This window comes from Panthera tigris, chromosome A3 (assembly GCF_018350195.1).
Source record: "Panthera tigris isolate Pti1 chromosome A3, P.tigris_Pti1_mat1.1, whole genome shotgun sequence".
NCBI lineage: Eukaryota > Metazoa > Chordata > Mammalia > Carnivora > Felidae > Panthera > Panthera tigris.
In genome coordinates this window covers 115,050,867-115,077,772 of record NC_056662.1, presented here as the reverse complement: position 1 = coordinate 115,077,772, position 26,906 = coordinate 115,050,867, and the positions used below count along the sequence as shown (strand labels likewise).

Genomic DNA, 26,906 nt, shown 5'->3' with positions numbered 1-26,906 from the left:
TGTTTGCATGCAAGTCTCGGCGTCGAGGCCGGCGGCCGCGGGGCCGAGCTGGTGCAGCGCGGGCGGCTTTTGCAGAGCTTCGAGGGGTGGGGAAAATTGCTCTCCCCACACGGAACCCGGTTAAAGCCACAAGCAGCAGTACAAGTACACGCTGCACCCTCTCGGTCTCATTCCTCTCCATAATCCGTAAAACGCGATGCGGCTTTGTGGGGGCCGGGACTGGGGCTGGGGAGCCGCCCTCGCCGGATGGGCTGGAAGAATCCGGGGCCAGGCAGGGGACGGAGGAGGTTCGCAAGGACCGGGGATCTGGGCCGGGAGGGATGCGCCGCGGGCGCCGCGCTGGTTGCGGAGCGAGGCCCCCAGCCGCGCCGGCTGCCGCTTCCTTCCTGCCTCGGGGAAGAGGAGGAGCGGCCAGGGGTCGAGCCCTGGCGGCTTCGGAGCTCGCCTTCAGGTGCGGGCGCCGCTGACCTGCTCCGCGGGCTCCCGCTCGGCGCGGTCCTGCTCAGCCCAGAAACCGGAAAGTTCAAGCTTCTCGCTTCAACTTTTCGGGCCCGCGCCACAGCCCGGAGCGAGGAGCGAGCGCCGCTACAGCAGGCGAGGGGCCGGGTGGGCGCTCTTCGGGCCCGTTTCCTTGAGGGTCGGCGGCAGCCTTTCCACGACCCCGGATGAATCTGCCTTTGGAGTCCCCACTTTTGACCCTAACCCTTGCCCGACGCCCAGCATCTTCTGTCTCTCCTCCCCCACGCAGGCTCTGTTTAGGGACATGCACTCTCCAAACAAAGTAAAAATTCCCCCACCCGTGAGGCTTGCGTACCCCCCTCCTGATGCGCGCCCCTTCCCTCCCACCTCCGTGCTGTGTGAGCAGCAAATGCCATGTGGGTGAGACTTCCGAGACAACTGGAGGCTTTGTGCCCCTGAACGCCCAAAACTTGCCAAGGTGGGTGTCAGGGCCCATCAGGGTTATTATCCCCTGAGAAATGAAGGGAAATAAAATAATTGGGAATTATTTCATAGTAGATTAGCACTAAATAGTTTGCAATGGTTTTTCTCCCCCCAGAGATTAGCCATTTAGCATAACTGTGGGATATGCATTATTAGCATCATGGTAAGAAACAGAGCACCTGTGGCTCAGAGAGGTTAGATTACTTGTTCAAGATCACACAGCTTTTGAGTGACAGAGCTTGGACCAGACCTCCTGCTTCTGTTCACAAATCCAGCGCTATTTCTACTCTATGTAGTCATCATAAAATGAAGAAGAATCTAAGGAAACCCTGCTTCCTTAGATGCAGTCGGTCTTAAAGCCTTGCCTGCTTTCTTTTTTTCTAACAATGTGTAAAGACATGATGGTGAAAATATTGGGTGTTGTGTAGGGCGTACACTGACTTTGGTATGTACTATTTGGCACTGTGCACTCGGGACCCCGTAGGTGCCGGTGGCTTGTGTGGGGATAATGGAACATTTGTATCCTGCTTACAGAGTACAAAGCACTTTCACATGTCAGCCATTGGTGGGCCAGCTTGGCCCCTCTGGAAATTTCCTTTGCAATCAGAGTCTGGGCATCTTTAAGGCTTTTAATCCAGGGGATGTTTTTCAAGCTGTGAGCTTGCAGCTGCTGTGGCTGGGCTAGGGAAGGAGATTGGATGGCAGATGTGACGCTTGCAGGAAGCTGACCCCTTGGGGCTTTAAGTGGGATGTTTTGCAAAAAGGAACACCAGGGAGAGAGAGAGAGAGAGAGCGTGAAATTTAGCAAGGCAGCATTATTGGACTTGGTTTCCCTGAGGTTGACCTGTTATCATTATGTAATAATAATATGCAGTTCTCCTAGACACGGGTTGAATTGGTTTTAATAGAGACAAATGGACTCAGATACCTACTGGTATGGTTTTTTCTGTTCTGTCACTTAAAAGAAAATCCAGAGTTGCTCTGTGCCAGTGGGGACTTGTACAGGAGAGGAGGGAAGAGAGGTTTGCCAGAGAGGTTTCCAGGCAGTTTCGGGGCTTTGTTGGTTGAGACTGAGAGCTGTGCTGCTCTGGGCTTGTACGGCACTTCCTCAGGGTGTGAGCTTGTTTTTCTGTGAGGTCTGTTTTGAACACCTCTCATCCTGCCTCCAGACAGTCCCCTGATCTGACAGCAGAACGCACCAAGGATAGGAACATGAAAGTGCGTGTGTTTGTTGACTTTTGGTCTGGGTTTCTTGGCAGCCCTGACTACCTGAGATCTGCCGAGATGACTGAGGTGATGATGAACGCCCCATCCATGGAGGAGATTGGCCTCAACCCCCGAAAGGATGGCCTTTCCTATCAGGTGAGTTCAGTACTGGGTTCATTCTGGCTCTTCAGAGCCTGGCAACTTCTGCTGGGGCTGGAGCAGACGTGGTTCTGCATCCCAGTGCCACTTGGAACTGCTATGTGACCTTGGGAAAGTCCCCTAATGCCAGTAAGCCTCAGTTTCTTCACCTGTAAAATGGGGCAACAATAGTCCTTACTGTGGAAAATGGTGGTAAAGATCCAACTTGATGAGGTGGTGTGGAGAAAGCATTCATAGTGCCTGGGACACACAGTAAGGGTTCAGTGAGCATGAACTGACATCATTGGTTAGTCATGCTGGCTGCTGTGGACCCTCCCATTCACAGCAGCAAAGGGGAGACGTGATTTGTGCAGTCAGTTCAGACCAGAATTTCCCTTCCCAGCCAGGCCTTGGGCAATAGAAACATCACCGTGAAGGGTAGCTTATGGGCAAAGGTGATCTGGTGGAAGAATATCTGTGTCACATGCTGCTTTCTTCCTCAGATTGATGGTTGACCCGCTGATGCTAACAGAGTTAATGTTCAAAGTAGTTAGTATTGAGAACTGTCCCCAAAGGCAAGCTATCTCAGGGATGTGACTGCTGGCATATAGATTAGAGTTCATCCTGTGTGATGGATCCAGAATACATAAGGACTCAAAAAGTGGCCCAAGTAACACCTTCAGATTCTTAGCACAGTGCTCTTCCTCGCCTGCCATGCCCTTGTGCGCTGGCCTGGCCGGCTACATAGCATCTTCAGATACCTCTGGGACAGTAGACTGTTTCCATATTTCCAAGGGGAGTTCCTAGGTTATTGCACGTGGGAGAGGAAGGAGTCTGTTTTTAAGGGAAGACCTTGGTGCTGGGAGCATTGGCGCGGGGAAGATGAATAGGGTGTGATGGGCCGGCCCATTCAGCAAATACTAACAATGTCTGCTGTGAGCCGTGCACTTTGCAAATTTACTCGTTTACTCTTGACCGTAGCTCTGAGGTGGGAGGTCTTGCTCCGTTTAACAGGTGAAGAGACAGGCTCAGACTGAGTAGACCCGCACTCCAAAGCCTTGCTCTTCTGACATGTCGTGTGTCTGTGCCTGGAGCTGGTCTTGGTTAGAATCTGGACTTGCTCTGGCTAGTCATTCTGTAGAACCATTCTAGGGCATTTGTTTTGTAGAGGAAGAAACAAATAGAAAGCTGCGGGCGTGTGATGGTGATGGGGGGTGGGCTTGTTGATCGAAGAGCTGAGATGAAAGCTAAGTCTGGGTAAGGTAACTTGGTAGGCGACACACTGGGAGGTTCAAGAAGGCCCCTTTGTTTTGTGTCAGTCTGGCCAAGCCCCTTTCATTGGCTGGAAATAAGTATTCATGTGGCCTGAGGAGATGAGGGAAGGAGGGGGAATACCCTCTCCTGGTTGGCTTTATACCCTCCACCCCCAGAGAGGGTCTGAAAGAGACAATCAAAGGCCCCACAGCCTGTGGGAGGGTAGAAGTTTCCTGGCCCACCAGCCAGGGTGTTTTTGGATACCAGTTTCCAAGCCACTGAATCAGACCAAATCTCTCTGTGGTTACAGGTGAGACCTTCTTTCAGTTTTGGGTTTTAGATTTCCATCACAGAACGTTTCCAAACACAGTCAGGATGTCTTGTGTGTGCCTTTTATATTCTCCTTCTGAACATGTCCCAGGGTGAAGGGCCACTTCCCAGAGGGCTGTTGTCTCCACCTTCAGGCCATTCTGCTGTATCTGAGGGACAGGTAAAGATGGCAGAAGGGGCTGAGCTCTGGGTGAGGAAGGCCAAGCTGAGATTGCAATGGCAGGGGGAAAATAACAAAATTGCCTCTGGGCTCCCAAAATGTCATGATGCGGCCTGAGAAAAGGGCCCGAGATCTTGTCTTGTGGTGCTGGCCTGAGGGCCCAGTTCTCACGGCCGCTCAGGAAATCTGTTCCTGCTACCTGGGTGGGGGCGACTGTCCAGTTCCAAGATCTCTTACCTGGAACTTCAAAGCACTCTTGTCACAAGATTTCAGAAAGGTCCTCTGGTTGCCTGATGAAGAGAAGTGGGGGGAGGGTGTAATCTTTAACCAGGCCACATTTACTGGGCATCGGCTGTGTGCAGTGCGCTGTGGGCGGGCGCTGCGCAGAGGGAAACCAGCATGTGCACCATAACTGGAACATAGGCAGTCTGGTAAAGCAATGCAAAGCCATGGTCAGTCCAGGTGTGGATGGCAACGAGAAGGCTTGGAACGTCCGACTTGGGGCTGGGCCTTGAAAGAAAATTAGGACTGCAAGAGAGCACCTCCACCTCTAACCTAACTTTGTTGTGTGTCCCAATACCCCTTTGGTTTGTCCCTGTTTATGCCACGTGCGGGGCTCTACAGCGAGCTGATCTGACAATTGTCATATGACCGATATCCTCTGGGTCCCCTCAAAGCCAATGTCACCCAATGAAACGCATTCCCACCAGAGCTCTGGGGATTGGCTGGGACTGCGCTGGCTGGATAGCTCATCCTCTGGGCTCAGATCTGGGGCGGGACATCTCAGAACTCTGTTCTTGGCCTTCTTCCTGAGGGTAATAATAGTACATGGCTTTTACCAAGACCTGCTTTTCCAAGGAACTGAAAGTGGGAAGGAGACATCAATCCCGACTTGGCAGATGAAATAGAATCTCAGGCTTGTGATTCGACCTTGAAACAAGGTCAGAAAATAAATAGGCACACTGGACTTTGTCAGTCATTCCCCCACCTTCCAGACCTACCCGGAATGAAGCTTTCCTAATCTCTCTGCCCCAGATGGGACCTCTTTCTTCTTTCAACACCTCTGGCCGGTGTGCTTTGAAACGATGTTTCCCTAGGCTTTGAGGATGCAGGTCCTGCCTGACCTTCTCCCTGCCCAGGTCTCTGAGGGCAGGGGATGCCTTGTTTCCCTCTCTGTGCCCATCAGCCATCACCTCCCCAACCCAAGGTGCCTGTTGGCTCCAGGCTTTCACAGAGCAGGTGCGAAGTGGCTGGTGGTTGTTCTGGTGAAGTTGAGTCTTCTGATCCTAAAGCTGGCCATCTTCACCTCTACTTTAAGGTTTTTAAAAGGGCTGCCTCAGCTCATGCCTGTCAAGGCTTCAGATAAATGCCTTTTTATCCTCTGAAAAGTTCAGGTAAAGCCCTACCTCTCGTGCCTAGGATGATAGTGTCATTTTGTGAGCCTGTATACAAATCAGCGGAGCCAGTGCCTTGGTGCATCTGAACTTTATTTAGAGAGTCCGTTCCGTATGTGAGGTCCATGTCTGTGCACCCACTTGGCATGAACCAGGACACCTGGCTGGGTGGGTGAGTAAATGGTTACTCAAAAGTCTGAGTACCTGTTGGGCAGGCTGCGGGTAAGCAGTCCGTTCACTGGGGCTGAGCGGGAGGGTCCCCGGGAGGACATTTAGGTCCCCAATTGCTGCAGCTACCTCCCTGTACTGTGGCTGTGGACCCCCTGTTCTCTGACCCACCCGTGGGACAGGAATGTCTGCAGCCTACACCTTCTTACTTTCCCCAGTTCAAGGAAGCAGGTCAGCGGCTGCCTGGCGGGGCCCTCCCTGGGCTCTGGGGGCTCTAAGGATGTAGCATTTTTATGCCTCTCTGGCTGGGCCTCCTTTTTTTTTTTTTTTTTTTTTAATTTTTTTTTTCAACGTTTTTTATTTATTTTTGGGACAGAGAGAGACAGAGCATGAACAGGGGAGGGGCAGAGAGAGAGGGAGACACAGAATCGGAAACAGGCTCCAGGCTCTGAGCCATCAGCCCAGAGCCTGATGCGGGGCTCGAACTCACAGACCGCGAGATCGTGACCTGGCTGAAGTCGGACGCTTAACCGACTGCGCCACCCAGGCGCCCCAGGCTGGGCCTCCTTTTATGCTGCACCTGAATCGGCCCAGGTCCTGTGTGGGGAAGGGTCCTGAGAGTTTGCCTATAGACACTGCCACTGCCACGACCCAAGGGCTGTGGGCATTCTGGCTTTGCTGCCTGACTTGCCCCCCAGCACAGTGCTGAGACTTCCGCGATTGCATTGCCCTCACTAAGTTCTAGACAGAGGTATGGCTCCTTGGTTTTCTCTGAAAACTGCCCCTTCTAAAGCATCCAGACCGAGATCTGATAACTCTGTCCTTCCCTAAGCTTTTTAAATTCCTCTGTGATCGGCATGCGTGTCTGTCACTGGCTGTCCTTCGTATCCCTGTTGCTGTTCTTGGTCACGTACTCCTACCATTTGACATCCATCCGCCAGTCCGCTAGGCAGCGGGCTCTCCTCGGGGAAGCCGGGAGGATGTGCCGTAAATCAGAAGGAGCTAGCTCTTCACACACCACAGCGTTCTGCGTCCTGTGCTTTCCCTTTGATCCCCTGAGCTCAGGGCTTCCCTGCGTCTTCCCCGTTGCTTCCTAAGACAGGAGGAGGGAGGGATATCCTGGGTTTGGCACCATAGGGAGGAGGGAGAGTGGGGGGCTGACCTCTCGCCACAGTTCTGTCCTTTGCTTCTTGCAGTCTGAGAGTCTGAGAGCCTGAGTGTTAGCTCTCTTCTATCTGCAAGGCCCAATGACAGCCGACTCCACCTGCCCGCCCCCCTACCCGCACCCTGCACCTACCACTTCCCTTTATCAGAAGCAGCAGCTCCTGTCTCAGCCAACAGGCTTGGGTTAATCTCTGAAGTCAAGCAGCAGTTCAGAAACACCTTCTGTGCAGAGCCTTTCTTTATGAAGACCCCTGAGCCTGGCTCTCCCTGGGTGTCCCCCGCTGTGCAAATGCACCCGGTGCAGCAAGTGACTGGTTGAGCTTCCTCCTCAGGCTCAGCCCTCAGAGAGGCTGGAGCTCTGAGTCCCTGTCTCCGCTTCCCACAAGCCTCTGCTCAGGAGGCCATGCCTGGTGACTCCTTCACCAGCTCTGTCTCTTCCTCCTCACGCCCCTGTATCCCTTCCCAGTTGTGGTACCCCACTATGTTCTCAAGGGTTTTGGAAGCCCTGCTGAGTGGCCTCACGGAAGTCCCATGGTCACTAGGAAGTCATCATCTTAAAAAGCCCTCGATTGTCCCTGGAGAGAAATAAAGCTAAAATTGCAAAGCATTTGGCAGGAGATATCCAGCCATGGACACGACATGTTGCCAAAATCACAGCAAGTTTTCCTTTTTCTATCCCCACCCCCTCCACTCCGCTCCCTCCTTAGTACAAATCTTAATAATGTGATGCCAAACAGCCAGTTAGGGCCACAGAGTGTAGCAGGAAGGCTTTGTTTCCAAGTGGGTTTGTGTCTGCACATGCAATCTCTCTTCGAGTCAGTGCCCACCCTGTTCATATCAACTCTAGGTTGTATGAGGGATCTAGCACCTTCCTTTGTATACCCAAAGCCTTGACATACACGTCATGTTTACAGTCTGGAATGCACCCCCCCCCCGCCCCACCCCGGGTTGAGGCCTACAGAAGGCTGGAATTGGTCCCCTGGGGGATTCCCCCGCCCTCGCCCCCCCCCAACACACGCGATGTGGTCACAACGGTGAGTCTGTGGCACGGCCAGGGAGAGAACGGGCTTTCTTTGCTTTCCTGGCCAACGTGTTACATGCTAGAATCAAGCAACCAGCCTTCTGTCAAAGGGCCTGTGTCAGGCCTGACGCCTCTCAGGTGGTGATATGTTCATCGCTGTGCAGCGTGGGGGGCTGTGTCTTAGACTGCTCTGTTCCTATGGTGCCGGCCACAGTGTCCCGCGAACAGCTGCACGGTGAGTGCTGAAGGATCGATCAGACCTTCCTCTCTCCCTTTCCCTCTACCTCGGCTGTCCCACGGCATAGATTTTTATAGGATCAGCACCTTCCTGACATCGGCCCAGTCTTCCAAGTCGAATAGAAAGGAGGATTGTACCCTTAGGGAAAGGGGTGAGTTTGGGTGGCGAATCTTGCCACTGGAGCCAAGAGCTATTCCTGGGTGTCTAGTGAATGTCCTGAAATGATCTTTCAGGCCCGAGTCCTGAAATAATCCTCAGAGGATATGAAAACAGGCCCTCATTCACATGGGGCTCAGAGTTGTCAGGGTCTTACTTCTTTCCAGTCTCTTAGCTGCTGGACCCTTCTGCTACCTCTCACCGCCCCGCTTGCCCTTCCCTTGTCCCTGAGCCCACCCTGGGAGGGTTCTTTATCAGCAAATCAAATCCTGCTTCTGCTGCTTCCCCCCTTGGCTGGGGGAGGGCTCCTTCCTGCACAGACCTGGGGAAAAAATTAAAAGTTGCCAGAAGTTTCTCAGTTTCTCCAGACTGTTGTTCAGCTAGCATTTTGAATTTAAGGGAAGTTTGGGCTCTTCCCCCCCCCCCACCCCCCCCGCCCCCCCCCCCCCGCCAACTAGAATCCGTTGCCTTGCTGGCACTGTCGGAAGGTCCTTTCTTAGGTAAACTGTAGAGAAGAGGCACCCAAACATGTAGCCAGGGCAGCACTGACTGCTTGCTGCTCAGCCATGAATTTTATTGGAGCCAATGGGAAGGTAGGTTCTGGATCTCTCCCCCAGAGTAGAAATGGCCTGAGCCAGGAGGGCCTTCACAAATCTCAGTTCAGAGGTGTTAGATTTCTAGGTCTGACTTTATCCTAACTTGAATCTGAAGGTGGTTCCCAGACAGAATTAATAGTACACCTTGAATTCACCTTCTGCCTTTGCTTTGTAGAACACTCATCCACCCTGCATTTGAGAGGCATCCCTGCTTTCCCAAATTCCTAAATGTTTTCTCCAGACACGGCCCTGTGTACAAGCTCTAATTTAATAGATCACCATTGTTAGCCCAAGGGGTGTGGGCAGCACTGAGCTCAGCCACTGATCTCTGTGGACCGACCCTGAGGTGCTTGCTGAGACTCATATACTCATACATATGTGCACGCGCGCGCACACACACACACACACACACACACACACACACACACACACTTGCAGACACTCACATGAACAGGTGCGCGCGCGCACACACACACACACACTCTCTCACACGCACTCCCTCATGACCAAAAGGGCAGACGGTGGAATGTTAATAGTGGTTGTTTTAGATTGGAGTGTTGAGATTATAGGAAAATTTTCTCTTCCTTTTCCCTCTTCCCAGTTAGTTTATATTTTCACCGATAAAGTACGTATTTTATTGTTCTTTCGCTTACTCCTCAAATTTTAAAAGTAACCTCTGCCCGTGATGGAATTTTAACTTTCTTTAACCTTTTTGTTTTCTAAATCATCATAACCCCACCATGCCTGAGTCACAGCTGTTCACATTGTAGCAACTTTTCCCTTCTTTTCCAGCGCACTTGTATTTTCAGGTAGCCAAAATCACAGTTGTGTTGTGCCTTTTTTACTTCACAGTGTATAAGTCATCAGCATCACATCATTACAACTTGTCTTAAAAAGGCTTTAAAGCCAGCAGTTTTAATAACTGAACAATGTCATGTCCCACGGTTACAACATGATTCTTTTTACCATTCTGCAGTTGTTGAAAACTTTTAGATTGTATAAGTTTTTCCTCCTATAAATAATGTGAAAATTTATATATAACTTTATGTATAAATCTTTGTCTATAGTTAATACTATTTTCCTCAGAGTAGAGTCTTAGGACAGAGTTTTAAAGTCAAAAGATGCTGTGTGTGTGTGTGTGTGTGTGTGTGTGTGTGTGTGTGTGTTATAATTAAAAAGGTAATATTTATTCCTTTTAGAAATTTAGAAAAATTTAAAATACAAAAAAATCCACCATATTTCTATCACTGAAATATTTTGGTATGTTTGCTTCTAGTATTTTTGTATGTCTTTATGTTAAAAAGACAAAATTGAGACAAATATGTATATTTATTATATACATATAATATCTAGAGAGCGTATACATACGCTCTAGTGAGTCTTTTTTCACTTACTATAATTTGTAACTATGTCCATTTGTTTTTCTTTGTAAAATGGTGTTTCATTTCGTGATGTGCCACTTCTTACTGCTGAATCTTTGGTTGTGGCGTATTTTGTTCCTACAAAGAATGCTGCTCTGAACATTATTTTACATAAATCTCTGCACAGGCCTGATTTCTTTCCTTGGAATAATTCTTGGAAGTACAGCTACTGATTCAAAGAGATTCAACATCATTAAGCCTCTTGATTATATATGACCTTAAAAAACAAAACAAATAGAAGTGTTTATCAAAATATAAGCTTCTTGTCTGGAAAGCTCTAGCACACAGAATTTCAGGGGTGTAAAATCTGTAGAGTTGGGATCATGGAGGAACTTTGTGGGTAGAGTCAGAAAGGTGTTTGGTTATTTCAGAGTGTTTAGATGTTGTACATCTTCCTTTAGTTCGTTAATTGCTTATTTTGAGCAGAGATGATAACAATGATGCTTAGGCTGTATTTAGCCAGCATTGCAAAATAGCTGGTGATTATATTTTTGTCCCATTGTGGGCAGATTGACACACTCTGGATTATAGATATAAATGGGTCAGTGATTGCTCTCCTTGTCTCCTTTATTCTATTAATGACATTGGAGCACCACGTGACCTTGAGGAAGACTAGTGAAATCGCCTCTGCCTGGAGACCCATGAAATTTGGATGGACATTCGGGTAGTCCCTTAGGCCATCTTGGTTTTCTGGGGCTCCAGGTCTGGCTCATGGAATGGTCATGGTTTAGAAATATTGCTTCGGAATTCAGGAGGGACTGTGCTCTTAGAAGTAGATCTGAATATAATGGAAGTTTTGGGCACAGTGCTCAGGGACTTTTTACCCAACAACTGTGCAAGCCTCAGCTTCTTGGCAACAAGTAAACAGCCTAAGCCGATGTTCCAGTAGGATTCACAGACTAGTCAATTTAGGTGTTACTCGGACAAACTTCACAAATGTTAGTGTATTTTCATGGTTACCGCCTATGACAAGCAATACTAGTTTTCCATCTGTGTGGTGATATTGTTTCATTTTTTAAAAATATTTTTTAAACAAATGAGTAAGGAAAAAATATAATTGAGCCATAATGTGTATGTGGACATGGAGGGATAAATAATTTCAGTGGTGTCCAACTTCCCAATGCTGGCATCACTATTGTTATCATGAAGGAATTTCTTTTCTTCAACCGTTGTATCCTCTTAGATGAAAGCATTCTTAAAGATCAGCTAACACTCCATTATGATTTCCGTATTTCTTTGGTCATTTGCCCCCTCAGATGTGACAGTTGGAGCATTAGGATCCTTCCTGGCTATTTTCCTTGGCACCCTAATATTAGAGGTTTTCATGCCAAATGACTTCTTAATGATGTTCTATGTATGTACTACTTGATGTTTTAACAAAGTGTTAACACCAGAGGACAGCTGCCCTGGGGTTCACAGGAACTTTCCAAGGGATGTGACAGCAGAGAGCATTTTCGGGAAACCTATTTCCACATCTTCAGCTTCCTTCTGTTGCTTTTCTAACATTGCATTTCCTGAAGACGGGCTTCTCCGGTTTTCTTTCCCTACCTTTCCTGTCAAGATTGCCTTCCACCTGTTTTATTTTTTTATTATATTTTTAATGTTTGTTTTTGAGAGAGAGAGAGAGAGCACAAAAAGGGGTGGGGCAGAGAGAGAGGGAGACACAGAATCTGAAGCAGGCTCCAGCCTCTGAGCTGTCAACACAGAGCTTGATGTGGGGCTTGAACTCAAAAACCGCAAGATCATGACTCAGGCCGAAGTCTGACTGACCAACTGAGCCACCCAGGTGCTCTTTTCCTCCTCTTTTATAAGAGAAGGACTTGTGTCTTGCCCTCCTGAATCTTTTAAGGTACTTTCCCCAGGGTGTTGAAGCCCTGAGGGAACCAAACAAATGGGCCATTCAAAATATTACTGACTGGGAAGCTCCATAAATCCCACTATCTATCACATTAAGAAACCAATAAAAAAGATTACTTTTCGTATGTAACAATTATTTGTGGTATTTTATTGATCAGTTATATACTAATAGCTGCAATGAACCAATCCAGATTTTTTTTTTCCCTAACAGGCCTTAGGGTCATTTGATATACAAATATTAACTATCAATTTATATCCATAAATACATTTCTTTGCTGCAGAGAAGTATGAGAAAACCTCATGACTAAAAGCTTCTATTAAGTTAAAATTCTATAGAACAGTAGAATGGAGAAACATTTTCAAACAGAGAAAAGGATAAAATTTAAGAGCTTGTTTATGAGTTTTTTAACGGGTGAGGGTTGACACCAAGTTGCTTTGGTGTTTATAAGGCATTGTGTACAGGGGCGCCTGAATGGCTGAGTTGGTTGAGCGTCTGACTTTGGCTCGGGTCATGATCTCGCAGTTTGTGAGTTCAAGCCCTGCGTCTGGCTCTGTTCTGTGCTGACAGCTCAGAGCCTGGAGCCTGCTTCAGATGCTATGTCTCCCTCTCTCTCTGCCCCTCCCACTCACACTCTGTCTCTCTCTCTCTCAAAAATAAAGATTAAAAAAAATTTTTTTTAAATGCTTATACAAGGCATTGGGTACATTTAAAAGAATGGTATAAACATTTTATTTTAAAACGTTGATGTTTATGATATATCAGAAGTTTCAGGTGTCGATTTAAAAATGAGTGAAATGGGGGCGCCTGGGTGGCTCAGTCGGTTAAGCGGCCGACTTCAGCTCAGGTCACGATCTCGCGGTCCGTGAGTTCGAGCCCCGCGTCAGGCTCTGGGCTGATGGCTCAGAGCCTGGAGCCTGCTTCCGATTCTGTGTCTCCCTCTCTCTCTGCCCCTCCCCCGTTCATGCTCTGTCTCTCTCTGTCTCAAAAATAAATAAAACGTTAAAAAATAAATAAATAAATAAATAAATAAATAAATAAATAAATAAAAATGAGTGAAATGACAGAATTTTTCAAAATTCTTTTAGAGAGTATACAAACAAAAAGTGGAATCCAACCGTGACACTCTAGCATCTCAGACGTGGGAGCGCATGCAACAGTGGCATGACGTTGGGTCACTTGGGTGCTCTTTGGACACAGCCGGTGACGTGGATTTCAGAACCTCTCAGAGCTGTAAGATTATGGACTACAAATCTGGATAACTGGTTTCTAATCTTGGCTTGGCTTCTGTCTGTGTCGCCTAAGGAAACTCACATCACCTCTTTTGGCCTTGATTTCCCCATCTCTAGGGGAGAGGGCCGATGCTATTACTTCTGTTAGACTGTTGTATGATGAGGTGAGATCCTCCACCCTGATCCTAGATAGATCCACCCTCTGGAATTAAAAAATCTGCTCTCTTTTCTTCATGTCTGCCTTCCGGCTGTTTGAAGGCAGCTTTATGCTCCTCTCAAATCTTTTCAGTCTGAAAACATACTGTCCTTCAACCTTGACTTATGTGGTCATCTTCCCGAGGGTGCTTTTTCTTTCTCTAGGTCAGCAGTTCTCGAATGTTTTGATCTCAGCCCCTTTTCCATTCTTAACAATTATTTAGGACCCCCAGAGGTATTTGTTTATGTGGATCATATCTTTTGATATTAAAACAGAATGTGTAAAAATTTTCTGTATTAACTCCTTTATAATAACAGTAAAACCAAGGTGCCTGGGTGCTCAGTTGGTTGGGTGTCAGACTCTTGATTTTGGTTCAAGTCATGATCTCATGGTTCATGATTTCAAGCCCCGTGTCAGGCTCTGTGCTGGCAGTGCAGATCTTGCTTGGGATTCTCTCTGTCTCTCTCTGTCTCTCTGTCTCTCTCTCTCTGCCCCTCCCCCGCTCGCTTTCATACACACGCTCTGTCTCTAAATAAATAAATAAGTAAATGAAATTCTTTAAAAAAACCAGTAAAACCAAGTGCCTAGTTGGTTGGACTTCCAACTTCAGTTCAGATCATGATCTCACAGTTCATGAGTTTGAGACCAGCGTCAGGCTCTGTGCTGACAGCTCAGAGACTGGAACCTGCTTCAGATTCTGTGTCTCTCTCTGCCCCTACCCCACTCAAGTACTGTCTCCCTCCCTCTCTCTCTCTCTCTTTCAAATATAATTAGAAAATATTTAAAAAACTCTATTTTAAAATAACTGTAAAACCATCGCATGTTAATATAAATAACAATTCTTAATAAAGACAAATATGTTTTCAAAACCAAACTAACATAAAAAAAAGTTTAGTGAGAAGAAAGGCATTGTTTTACATTTTGGCAAACCTGTTTAATATTTGGCTTAACAGAAAATGGCTAGCCTCTCATGTCTGCTTCTGCATTCAATTTGTTACAATAAGTGTTGGTTGGAGTAAATAAAGAAAATTGGGCCTATGCAGATATATTAGAAAAGCTAACAAAAGGAAGAAATATCTTAATAGCCTTATTCAGATATTTTTCTTTGGTATTTCACCAAAACTCAGCAAGTGGTAGTTTCTTAAAGGTTAGTAGCAACATGGAATCTGAAATCTCATCAACAAAGTAGTTGTACTCTTACATTAAAACCCAGTAGTCTGTCTTACACTTTGAATGAGTCTTTTACCCATGTTTGGTTTTGTGATGTGGTGCGTCGGTCATTTGGAAGACACACGTTGGCTGAACAAGACAGGTCTTCCAAATGTTGACACGTGTCATTATAAAATGTCAAAAAGTCACATTTGTTCATGTCTTTACTGGTCTCATCAGAAAGTCTTCAAGTAATTAGGAAGCTGACAAGGTTATGGTGGCTGATATGATTTATGCTTGAAAGTTTGATTTTTATCATTGGTAACAAATATTAGTCATTTTCTGTGAAGTGACATGCTTGTTTTGTTCACTTTTGAGGACATGTCCCCCAAATACCCAAGTCAAAATAACCATGGTTTGTTGGGCCATCATTTTTTTCAAGTAACCATGGTGTTCCGTGGAAATAGTGGCTAGTTCAGCTGGCAACTCCTTTGCACGCGTGCTCTTCCTTGAGATGTGCTCTGAAGTACAGCAGCAGCGAGCTGTCTGCTGGCTTTCCATTTCATCACATAGAATACTAAAGCAACATGTACCTAAGAGTCAATATTTAGGAGCACCTGGGTGGCTCAGTCAGCTGAGCGACTGACTTCGGCTCAGGTCATAATCTCAAGGTTCATGAGTTCGAGCCCCGCGTCAGGCTTTGTGCTGTCAGTGCAGAGCCTGCTTTGGACCCTCCGTCTCCGTCTCTCTCTCTGTCCCTCCCCCACTCTCTCTCTCTCTCTCTCTCTCTCAAAAATAAATAAACATTAAAAAAAATTAAGAGTCAATGTTTAATAAAAGTTAAGTTTTACAGCTTTGTCAAGGATACTAAGTCTTTTTTTTTTATTGTGTGCTGTGGTAAAGAATATAATACCTGTAAGTACAGTTTGCTGCTACACCATTCATTCTTGCCAGGGTGCCAGCAGTTTCACCCACCAGTGTTCCTTATGCCATTAGTGCAGGTGTCAACACAGAGAGAAAGGCAAATAACATCTTTGTATTAAGAAAATATTTTAACCCCATGTACACTCCTTCCATGAAAAGACCTTGGGATATGAGCTTTGAGAATGGCTGCTCTAGATTAAACAAAGAATATGTCTGATCAGAGGACAGCAGGGCCATCACCTCCCTGTTAGTGTAGACAGCCTCTAGGAATACAGCCCTGTTTGTATCCATGTTGTGGCATCAATACTGCAGCTCTGACCAACTAAAATCTCCAGCAGGTCTTTTATAGGACCTGCTATCAAGCAACACTTCCTATTTGGGAAGAAAAAATAATGTTTTTAACTCAAAGAAAGATAGGTATATTAGCTGATGACCCCACTTTGGGACAAGTTGAGTTGGAGATGATGGGTGTCATCCAAATGGAGATGTTTCACAGAAGGTGGGAAAGTGGAAGTGCAGCTGTAGGTTGGGGAATCCTCCTCCTCTGATGGACAGGAGAAGCCGGGAAGCTGTCTGAAGAAAAGCCTAGGATGATGCCTAGAGCAGGGGTGTAAGAATCAGGAGACACTGTGAAGCCAAAAGCCAAATGACCTGGTAGTGTGCCACAGAGGTGGTGGTTTTGCATGACGGCCGAGCTAAAGCCATGGGGCAGGGCTGTAAGGGAATCCTCAGAAACTTGAGAGACTTGTTTCCATGCAGGGATGTCTTTGGGAGCCATGTGTGGTAGGGGTTCGGAAGGGGACTCCACACAAGGGTGGGATGGCTGTGGGACTAGGCCAAATATTCAAGACTTTTGTCTCCAAAATGGAAAATGAAGGAATGGTTGGCCGCCTCAGTCTAGGCTTTTTGAGAGAGAGTAGGTGTGGCTCTGGGACATTTGGCTGTACCAATGGAGAGGGATGAAAAAAAGCTATCTGTCATCCCTAGAGGCCCAGAGGTGACCAGGAGGCAAGTCTTCTTTCTAAAGGGCAATGCTAATATAGTCCTTAGGATGGTAGGATGTGGGGATTTGAAATCATCTATGCCAGATAACTGCAGTCTCTTTCTCACTGCCCTGAAGAACTTTGAGAGAAGTGTTCTTTAACATTCCAAAAGCCCTGTCAACTCACTGGGCCCGGAGTTATCAGCAGCAATTAGTGCTAATTAATTGGAATTTGGAACTCTTGACCTGCAGGATGGGTGTGTGTTTGAGAGATGTTTATGAAGGATGGTGTTTATCTAGAGGATTTCCTTTTCTTTTAAGTTTCGGGGCTGGAGGCTTAAGCATCTTTAATCCAAAGGAAGGAGATCCAACAGTTGTTACAAAGCCTTAAATCTCTCCTCAAGTCTCCCATAGGATTAGAGACACCAGAGAAGGGTAGGAGAGGGTGAGGTGGATATTCTGTAGTCCCAGGCCAGGGGGATTTGAGCATAGTGAAAGTGTCACGGATGGAGAGAAGGAGGTGACTAGCATCCCAATGGAGATGAGACTGTTCTTCCTCCCTGAATCTAGTTAGGAACCACTCTGTCCCTTTGCTATAATTCTTTCTGTTCTTACCAGCCACGTTTCACTTTGAAAAGTCATTAAAATGCAAATAACGATGATGATGATGATGGCGGCGGTGGTGGTGGTACAATAGCAGGAGGCAAATGTTTCAAAGAACATATATATTTCTTGCCTTTGGATATTGTTAGGGGTCAAAAAGCAGGGTGACTTTTCGTTTGGATTAGCTGCTGCTCATTCGTTCAGCCCTTGGCAGAGCAGGATGCTGGTAGAGATCTGCCCATTGTTATAAACCAGCCCCTCCTAGGAAGGAATAAACACACAAGGCCAATCCATTGTTTTTCTCCAAGAAAAAGAAGAAACCCGGACTTAGGGAAGCTGAGAGGCAGCAGGCCCCTAGAAAGGTCTGTGGGGGTGGGGTGGTGCATGATGGGAAGATCACTAGCTACAGGGAATCCACTGAAGACTAGACTAGGTCCTGGACCAAGGCAGTGGCTTTTGTTCCAGCTGGCCCAACCCAAACCCTGGGAAGCATTGGGAGGGAAGTGATAAAGTCAAAATCCTTTCTCCATAGAACCTGGCCTAGAATTGTGAGTGCACACCCAGGAGTTCTGCTCACTTGTGCCCGTCCCAAGCAATTGGGACTATTGACTTTTCAGTCCCTCACTCTAAGCGTTCCTTGGGGACCGCAGTTTTACCTAATAAGAACCATTATTAGGAATTCCAAGTTTACAGAACATGTTCACACATACCGGTATTTGATTCTCTCCAAAGCACTATAAGATGGGAATGAACATTAATCCCCATCTATAGATGAAGAGAAGAGTTCGGGAATCGGCCACCACAGCTTTGAGCCCCTCGGGTACCATGCTGGTACTCAACATGGAGCTGCATGTAATCATGCCAATGATACTATAAAGCAGAAATTCCTTCCTCATTTTACTCTGGCAACTGAAGCTCAGAGAAGTTAAAATGACTTGAGCAAGGTCACAGAAGTAATAAGAAATGGGTGACAAAGTAAAAGCCAAGTCTTACAGACTCCTGGCCTACCACCTGTGGGAATGGCGATTTTCCATTGCAGGTTTGAGGTTGATTATCCCCGCTCTGGAACCCGAGAGGGGAGAGGCTCACTGGTTTTGTGTTCGGAGGCAGATCCCTCCCAGCGCCTCAGGGACTGCCAGGTTATTCACCTCAGGGCCTCTGCCCTCCCTCCCCTCTCCACCCCACCCCATCCCTCTGTGACAGCCCAGCACAGAGAAGCAGGATGCCCAGGCCCCTGAGGTCTCAGCTTGCAGAGCTGGTAATTAGCCCTTTGTATCCATTTAGCCACCTTTCATCTCCTGCATTGGCTGGTGTCCGCTTTCCCTGTTAGCATCTCTCAGCTCTTTGCCGAGCCCTCCACCCTCTTTGTGGCCAGCTCTTGTGAGTCGTTTGTCAGGAATGATGGCTGAGGGACGCGTGCACTCAGGGGAGGGGCTGTTCCCACCAGAATTGCTCACATTTTCCATCCCAGGTGCCAGACATCTCTCTTCTCTCCCCACTGCAGAGGCAGCCAGGTTTAGGTCACCTGGCTTAGAGGCAGACAGTTGATAGCTAGGCCCCCAAATTTCAGGCCTTTGGAGATTTGATATTACCTCTCAGTTCCCCTCCATGGGTGAAATGGGAGCTGACTGACCAGCAATTCTTACATTCAGGCGAAAAGCCTTCTAATTCCTCACCCCCAACCCCAGACTACTCTGCTGTGAGGCTGCCCATGTTGGTCCATCAACCAAACATCCTGACAGTTTTCCTGGACCAGCCTGTTTTCCTGGTCCTCGTATTTAACTATTTATGTTTGCGTTGCCCAGTGCAGTAGCCACTAGCCACATGCAGCTATTTAAATTTAAATTTATATTTACATAGATAAGTCTATATTGATAAAAGTTAAAGAAAATTTAACAATTTAGCCTCATCTCAAGTGCTCAATAGCCAATGTGGCTACTGGCTACTGTTAGTACAGAGACAGAACATTTCCATTATCAAAGAAAGTCCTAATGGACAGCTGTCATCCATACAGCCAGAAATTCCAGTATATTGGCACCCAAACTACATCTCACAGACCATTTCTTCCTCGTAGAGGGTTCTAAAGCTCCCTTGACCTTTCAAGTGAACCCATTTGAGTTCCCAAAATGTCAGGGCTTGTTGGGATTAGAGGCCACCTGGAGAAGTGTCCTCTATAAAATTCACTCGTGCCAAGTTTGAACGCCTGCTGTTTCCCACACCGTGGGACACACAGGATCCGGCCAGGATGCTGTGTGTGCACTTCAATACTTCACTCCATTTGCAAAGGAAGGAACTTAGTGTCTGTTAGTTTCATCCAAGCCATCAGCTCCGGCAGCCAAGCGTGACAGTGGGATAGCTGGATGTGGAATCCAATGTCCGCAGAGGGAGGGAGGGACAGGGCTGAGAGACTCACAGCTGGGGATGGATACTTCTAGATCTGCCCTGCCCTATGCAGGGGGGTTATGGTGGGAAAGGCTTCTCAGAGCCTCCCATCTTCCTTTCTGGACCTCTTGAAGATGAGTCTTTGCTGCAGAGAGAAGAGAAAAGGATTTTTTTTTTTTCCCCTTCCCTAGTCCAGAGACAAGGGGCACATTGGGGTAAGAGGTTGAACCAGAAGCAGTTTCTTTTTGGAACAGGGGCCATTCTTTATTCCCTGCCAGTTCCTGCAGGCAAACAGCATGCCAGGCTGGCCTGCCGCCCCGGCCTTACCTGTCATGTGCTTGGCAAGTCTGACTTTAGTCCTTTTTTCCACTGCCTTCCCTACCCCGTCAAATTGCAGTTGCAACCTCTCATTTTTCTGCTGCCTAGATGATTAAAAAGCATGACTTAGTGGAAAAATCTCGACCTCCTTAGGGTCAGCCTCTTAAGCAGCTGTCGGAGATAAGATTGTGCTGGCAAAATGCTCAGCAACACTTTGCAAGGCTTTCTGTCTGCATGCGAGGAAATGAGAAACTGGTCTGGGCTCATGTTTGTCTTTGGAGACAGCTACAATTTTCAGAGGCATAAATTGGCATTATTTGATAATAAAATAAAACCTTTGATGGAAAGGTATGATTATTATAGTGATTTTTTTAATGCAATTAACAGGCTTTGTAAAGGAAAAAAAAAAATTTTAATGGCACCTCCTTTGAGCCATTCAGGGAGCAAAGTTCTCTGGCATCTGAACAGTATCAGAAGTTCAGTGCTCAGACTTCCCCCAAGGACTTAAAAGACTTAATTGTGCAGCTCCTGGTATGAAAGGCATTGTTTGGAGTTATTTTAATTACCATGTGAGTATTGCTGCCTCTTGCTTGGAGATTGAATACTTACTGTAGTCTTGTTGACACGACTCCAAAGAGGACATTCCAGTTTGAATTCAGCATATGTCCTCAAAGCATTTTATCATCTGTGTGTTTGCCAAGAAGTTGTACACATCTAGTGAGACGTGAAGGTCGCTTCGCTTCTCAAAAGGAGAAACTGAGTCACCGGCAGTCTATAACCCGATTGGGGTTATAGAAGTAATGTCATGGACGTAGAGAGAATCTGCGGTCTGTGGCTTTACACAATGTGTTATCAAATTTGAGGTTCTACAGGTCTGAGTTCAGGTCCCCATTCAGCCACTTCCTAGCTGTGTGGCCTTGAGTAAGTCCCTTGCCTTCTCTGGGCTTCAGTTTCCTCATCTATAAAATAGGGATCACTATATACTTCATAGGATTATTGTAAAGGATGAGATTCTGCCCACCAAATGTGCCTGGCTTATCTTCTATTACCATCATCATCATTTTAACATTCCCCCCCACCCTAATTTTAAAGACCTATTCCCATCCTGAAACAAAATGACATGCTCTCCATTCTCACTGTCCTCCTCCTCCTTCAGCTGGCCTTGCTATGTCTTGTCCCTTTTGCTCTTACTTGGCTCGGGTGATCATAATTAGAATCCAGTTGCTGGGATGTCACAGGTAGGCCCAGCCCTGGGCTTGAGGTCGGAGGGAAGAGGCAGGGGCCCAGGTCCATGCTGAGCCCGGCGGCCATCTCCTTTTGATATGTCATAGCTCTGTCTCAGGTCCTGAAGATTTAGACCAACTGTCCAGACTGGGAAGCTCATCTTCTAGACCTAGCTGCCCAGAGGTCATCCTTGCTCCTAAGCTGGAGTGTCTAGCAGCTGAATGGGTGGTTAAGGCCCGGAGTCTTGCCCACTCTCCCTGGTCAGTTTTCTATGTGTGAAACGGGCATCCGTTCACTTTTCAAAAGCCACAGGCACTGAAAGCAGCAGATCTCAGTTTGAATCCTAGCCGTTCCATGGGTCCCACAGAGCCCAGGGTCTCTCTGCACCTCCATGAGGGGATGTCTGAAAGAGCTTTGAAAACTGTGGCGTGCATTCCACTCGCCAGGCTTCCCCTTGCTCAGTCCCAAAGGTCATTCACAGAAGGCACCTGTGCTTCACCCCCATGGACAGACTCCAGCTCCATATGAGAAGTGAGGAGGGGCCCAACTGGGCCCCTCGACCCTCTCCCTGCTCAGCACATCAGGTCTGTGTGCACAGCACAGCCCAAGGGCAGAACTGCAGGGCTGGCCCCATCAGGGAGAGAAAACCTAGAGCGTGGGTCCACTGTCCCCATGCCTCCTTTCGCCCCAACTAGTCTAACCCCGCCTCTGGCTTGTTTTCCTCCTGGCTGCCATTACGATACTTTTTATGAGCCTGTTAAGTCTTTAATGATGCCTGGTTGTGCAGCTGGCTTAAGGCTTAATCCCCAGCAATAGGGCTTTATTGGATAAATGGTTAATAATCACTTGTCTGCAGGGATTGGGGAGGTTTTGTTGAGGCCCGTGATTCTCGGAAGCCCCACGTGGCCTATGACGTGGCCTGCGACATGGTCTGTGACTGAGACGGCAGTGCTCAGGGCTGGGGTGCTATAAGATTGGGCATCACAAAAGCTGGGAAGGCCTTGAGTTTGTAGGAGAGCATTTCTGCTACCTCCCGAAAAGAGAGGACCCTTGTTTGCTGACGTGGGCCTATCTTGATCTGCGCCCGGCTTGGGCAATCTCCAGGCTCTCTTCAAATGTGTGTCTCCATCCACTCCGATTTTGCTTTCCTTTCTCTTGCCATTAACAAGGTGTGTGACCTTGAGCAAGTCTCCGGGCCCCTCTGAGCCTTGGTTTCCTCATCTACCAAATGGAGAGGCTGGAAGAGGTGGCTCTGAAGGCACCACATGGCTCTCAACATCGGTGTTCTGTAAGCCTCAGTGTCCCAGACGGAGGCGCCTCTCTCCCGCTCTCGGGTGTGTCACCGAAGGCTGTGGATGGCAAGGGACCAGCAGCCCATCAGATTAAGTACTTAAGCTGCTGGGCAGAGAATTGGGTCAGCTGTAGTCATAGGGCAGTAAGTACAGAGGGAATCCGCAGAGCCCCTCGTGGCCCTCGTTTTTATCCCCTGGGTTGGGATTTCTCCCAGCTCTAGGCAGGACACACAATAGGCATTTAAAAAAGAAGCCTCATTGGCGGGACTCTGAAAAGACTCTTCCAGGTATAGAACCATCAAGGAGCTAGGAGTTACTCACAGGTGAAAACAGTGAGAACAGAATTCTTCCTGGCTTGCCTGTGACTGGGACCTGTCATGCCCTCAACCCTGATTTGGCCCTGACTTTATAGTTGCAAAGAGATCAGGACTCATCTGTTTGAGGGGCAGGGTGTTCTGGGGGCCTGGGCACGTGGGTCAGATGGACCTGGGCTGGAATCCCATTCCACAACCACTCATTTCCAGGCTGTATGGTTGGGGCAGCCTCCTTCTTCAAACCTGAGATTCTTTAAGGTAGTATCAGAAACACCTATTTTTCCAGCACAACTGTATTAGTTCCAAACTATATATGTAAAGCACCTGGGAGCTGGCTTCTACTAGGTGCTGATCATTACTCTGGGAGGAATTCACTGTCAAGGTACCTGTGACATGCTTTAGACTGCAGGGGTAATATGCTGGCTGCAGACAGGTGTGGCTTACTCTGGGTGACATGATTTTGAATTATTTTATCTGGAAATAAAAGACAAGAAAAGGCACGAACAGAGTGGCACCACAAATTTGGTGGCACTGCCCTGAAAACGTGCAGCTTCAGGATTAATGTCTGCTGAGACACAATTTTCTGTGTTGGCCCCAGAAGCCTCTCCCTGACTCCCGCCTTCCGGGATCCTGAGAGCCTGGCACGGTGGCGGGCCCTCCGGAGGGGCTCCGTTCTGCACGTGTATGTGAAATGAAGGAAAAGGATTTCTCTTTTCCGGTACTGTGTGTGACCCGACACCTGCTCTGTTTTTCTTCCAGATCTTCCCCGACCCGTCGGACTTTGACCGCTCCTGCAAAGTGAAGGACCGCCTGCCCTCCATTGTGGTAGAGCCCACGGAGGGCGAGGTGGAGAGCGGGGAGCTCCGGTGGCCCCCCGAGGAGTTCGTGGTCCAGGAGGACGAGCAGGACAACTGTGAAGACACAGAGAAAGACAACAAGGAGCAATAGAGTCCCCGCCGCCTCCCTGGGGGCCATACCAGACGGCATCTGTCCCTGAACTGTGTTCTTTCCCATGGAAGAAGGGAGTGAGCCACAGCAGTTCTGAAAATGTCAAATGATGGCTTCCGTTTTGCACCTGCAAATCACTGAGTTGGTTTTCTTTTCTTTCCTTTTCTTTTTTTGAGATGCTGGGCAGTGGAGCCCTCTGCGACAATTTGCAAGGCCTTCTGAGAAAGGAAGCTGCGTAGAGCAGGGGTGGGGGGTGGGGTGCGGGGAAGTGGTGCATCTTTGAGATCAGTAGCTGAACCCGGAGCAGGTTAGAGGCAGCAGTGGGATTCCAGTGCGCTCCGGGGGTGGGGGGAGGGATAGGGTATGTGCACCGCGAGCGAGGAACATTTGGGGTAAGAGAACAAACAGGAGAGGAAGAGAAAATACACGTTTGAAAGAAAGCATCCAGCAGAGGAGTGCAGCCAGGAATTTCCCTGCCAGCAGCGCTGGGGCATCAGAAAACAACGTGTTCATCTCTCTCTCTCTCTCTGTCCAGTTCTGCCCACCACCAGCCTTTGCTTTTATTTTGGTTGTGTTGGTCTGTTAACGGGAGGCAGAAAAGAAAAGCAGTAGAAACCGGCTGCCTGCAAAGCCAGCCGGAGGTGAGGCGTGGGCAGGAAGGACTCCCGGCTCCTCCTCCACCCTCTCTCCAGCCGTGGCATGGCCGGCTCACATACCCGCTGTAATCTGGAAGTTTCTTAAGAGGCAGCGCTCTTGAGCTTTTCCCTTTTGCGCACGCCCCTCCCCCCTGCCGGCCCAGCCCTTTGGGACTAGAGGGAGCACGTCCCACCCTTGTGGAAGGACCGGGGTGGACTCTTGGACGCGAAGGTCCCTGCCCCCTGCTCCCCCAGGCCTGCTCCGTTCTGAGAGAGGCACAGAGCTGCGGGACCAGGCCGGCCCTCCTTCTCCTTGACACCCACCCCTCCCCAGCCCCTGGGCATAGCAGTCAGACAGAGGTGGTTCCCAATCTCAGCCAGCCTGACTAGCAGAGGTACCCACTCCCATGTGGGCTCCTGCCCTTTTTTTTTTTTTTTTTTTTTTTTTGGTGGGAGCCGAGTGGAGAGCAGGAGAGGCTCCTTCTGTTTCCTGTTGGGGAGATGAACTTGAATGGAGATTCCAAATCTGAGACTTAGCCGATGGGGGTGGGTAACAGGGCTCTCTTGCAGCAGTTTGAAACTGAAGGTGTCATGAGATCCCTGGCTTGTCCTCGTGATGTTCCGGATGCCGGTGGGTGGATGGCACGGTGATGATGATGAGGGAGCACTAAGCATTGGCCCTCATCCCTCCCACCTCTCCCCTGTCCCCTGCAAGGGCACAGTTGTGCGAGAAAGCTAGCCTTGGACTTAGAGCTTCTTATGGTTAAGAACCATCTGGAGCAGCAGGCTGCAGGGCACACTCTTCAAACCTCCTGTAGCTCACAGCATGAGTGTGCAGCCAAGAGGTGAGCTCGAAATCCTCCTGGAGGCCGAACTGGGCCAGCAGAGGCACCCTGCAGCTCTCCAGTGGGTCTGGGTGGACCGCAGTTTGGGACTTGTATATAGAGCTGTATTTAATACCTCAAGGCTAGCGTGGTTCCGGGGAGCGGGTGCAGGGGGATGAGGGTGCGCGGTTAACACCTCAGCAGGATTTGGTTCTGGGAAGCCCACGCCCAGCCCCCAGCCCCCGCCCCCCGCGCCCTGCCCCCTGTGTTGTCTGCTTGTGTCACACACACCGATGGCAATAACTTCTTCCAGCTCCTCGGGAATGGGCGAGGCCTGCAGCCCGCACTGCCAGGGCATCCCTCATGCTCCCACTGGTCCTGTTCTGGCTGCAGAGAGTCCTCCCTCCCTCATCCCGCACCTGCCTCCCTTTGTGGATGGGGCCTTGCCTTTTAAAATCCTGTGTTTCTGTGTCCCTTTCAACTGCTCCTTTCTCTCATCTGTCCTGGTCTTGCCGTGTGCTAGGAACGTGCTTGTAAACTGCATAACAAATCTACTTTGTGTATATGTGTGTTTATGGGGATGTCTTATTATTTTGCTGGTCGCTAGATGCCTTTGTACGACCATTTGGAGTCTGAGCAGGCCAGGGGCTGACAACTAAAGTCAGGGCCTGCCGCAGGGAGCCTGTTGCAGGGACCCAGCCACTCTTAGACAAGTGGCTGAGCTCCTATCTGGCCTCCTGTTGTTTTGTTTTTTGGTTTTTTTTTTTTTTTTTTTTTTTTTGTTAAGTAACTTGTGTGTATTTCTAACTGATCGTATTAAAAAAAAAAAAAACCCTAGTATTTCAGTAAAAATGCCTGTTGTAAGATGAACCTCCTGTAACTTCTATCTGTTCTTTTTTGAGGCTCAGGGAGAAACTAGCATTTTTTTTTTTCCAAACTACTTTTTGTCACTGTGACAGTTGTAAATAAAGTTTGAAAATGCTTTCCACTCTGGTCTGGTTTCCTTCTTTCTTCCATTGGAACGGGCAGAGCACGGCACCAGCATGCAACTCTTGTGAGAGGCTGAGGTCAGAGGAGCTCCACTGGGGTCCCTTCCGTATCTTGCCCACTGGCCCTTCCGGGGTGAACCCACCCATGGTTCTTGTCACCTGGCTGAATGAAAGCAGCCTTTCCTTCTGTGCCCATGGTCCTCAACTTTGGATGCACATCAGAATCACCAGGAAAGCTTTTTAAAAGTACAACTACCTGGGTTCTACCCCCAGAGACTTGGATTTCAGTGGCTAGGACAAGGTCCGAGCATTCGTTTTGCTTAGAATCATGGGGAGCTTTTAACACACAGCCTCAGTTTTATGCCACCTTTCTAAGGAAAGAGAAACACCCAGGGTACCTTGTAAGGTCATCCACAAAGACTGGGGGTGAAGGATGGACATATATGCCACTAAAAGCTCTGGTAGTCATTCAAAACATGCATCGAGTGCCTATGATTGACAAGCATCGTTAAGAGATTGGAGTAAACACAAGGGCAGCATTCTCAGCCCTCACTGCCCTGCTTTAGTGTAAAATGATAAGTGTGGTGAGTTCAAGGGCGGGAAAACAGGATGCCCTGAGAGTATCTGTTGGGAGGGCCAAGATGGACACCTGAAGAAGGGGGTGAGGTGCACGGAGAGAGTGCTTCCATCAGAGAGAAGGCTGGGAATGAGCTTAACTAGTGGGAACAGGAAAATAGTGCCAGGAAGGCTGTTGACACCTGGGGAAAGAGGTTGGATTTTCTTCTCTGTACAGGGCAAAGAATGGTATCATTTACATTTTTACACAGTCTGGCTCTTTGGAGATGGGGTTG

At 48.2% G+C, this 26,906-nt stretch overlaps 1 protein-coding gene across 4 annotated transcripts in view; it reads left to right on the top strand.

Moving 5' to 3' along the window:
• LBH (LBH regulator of WNT signaling pathway) overlaps window positions 1-26,054 on the top strand; it is a 74,553-nt gene extending 48,499 nt beyond the window's left edge. For 2 of the 4 annotated variants that reach the window (XM_042982234.1, XM_042982233.1), the window contains 2 exons: window positions 2,202-2,304; window positions 23,419-26,054. In XM_042982234.1, the coding sequence (XP_042838168.1) occupies window positions 2,227-2,304; window positions 23,419-23,607 (267 nt within the window). In that variant the 5' untranslated portion in view covers window positions 2,202-2,226 and the 3' untranslated portion in view covers window positions 23,608-26,054. Of the gene's footprint in view, window positions 1-697; window positions 938-1,841; window positions 1,877-2,201; window positions 2,305-23,418 lie in introns of those variants that run through there. The other 2 variants (XM_015540580.2, XM_007088846.3) reach the window with 2 other exon arrangements.
• The last annotated feature ends 852 nt before the right edge of the window (window positions 26,055-26,906 follow it).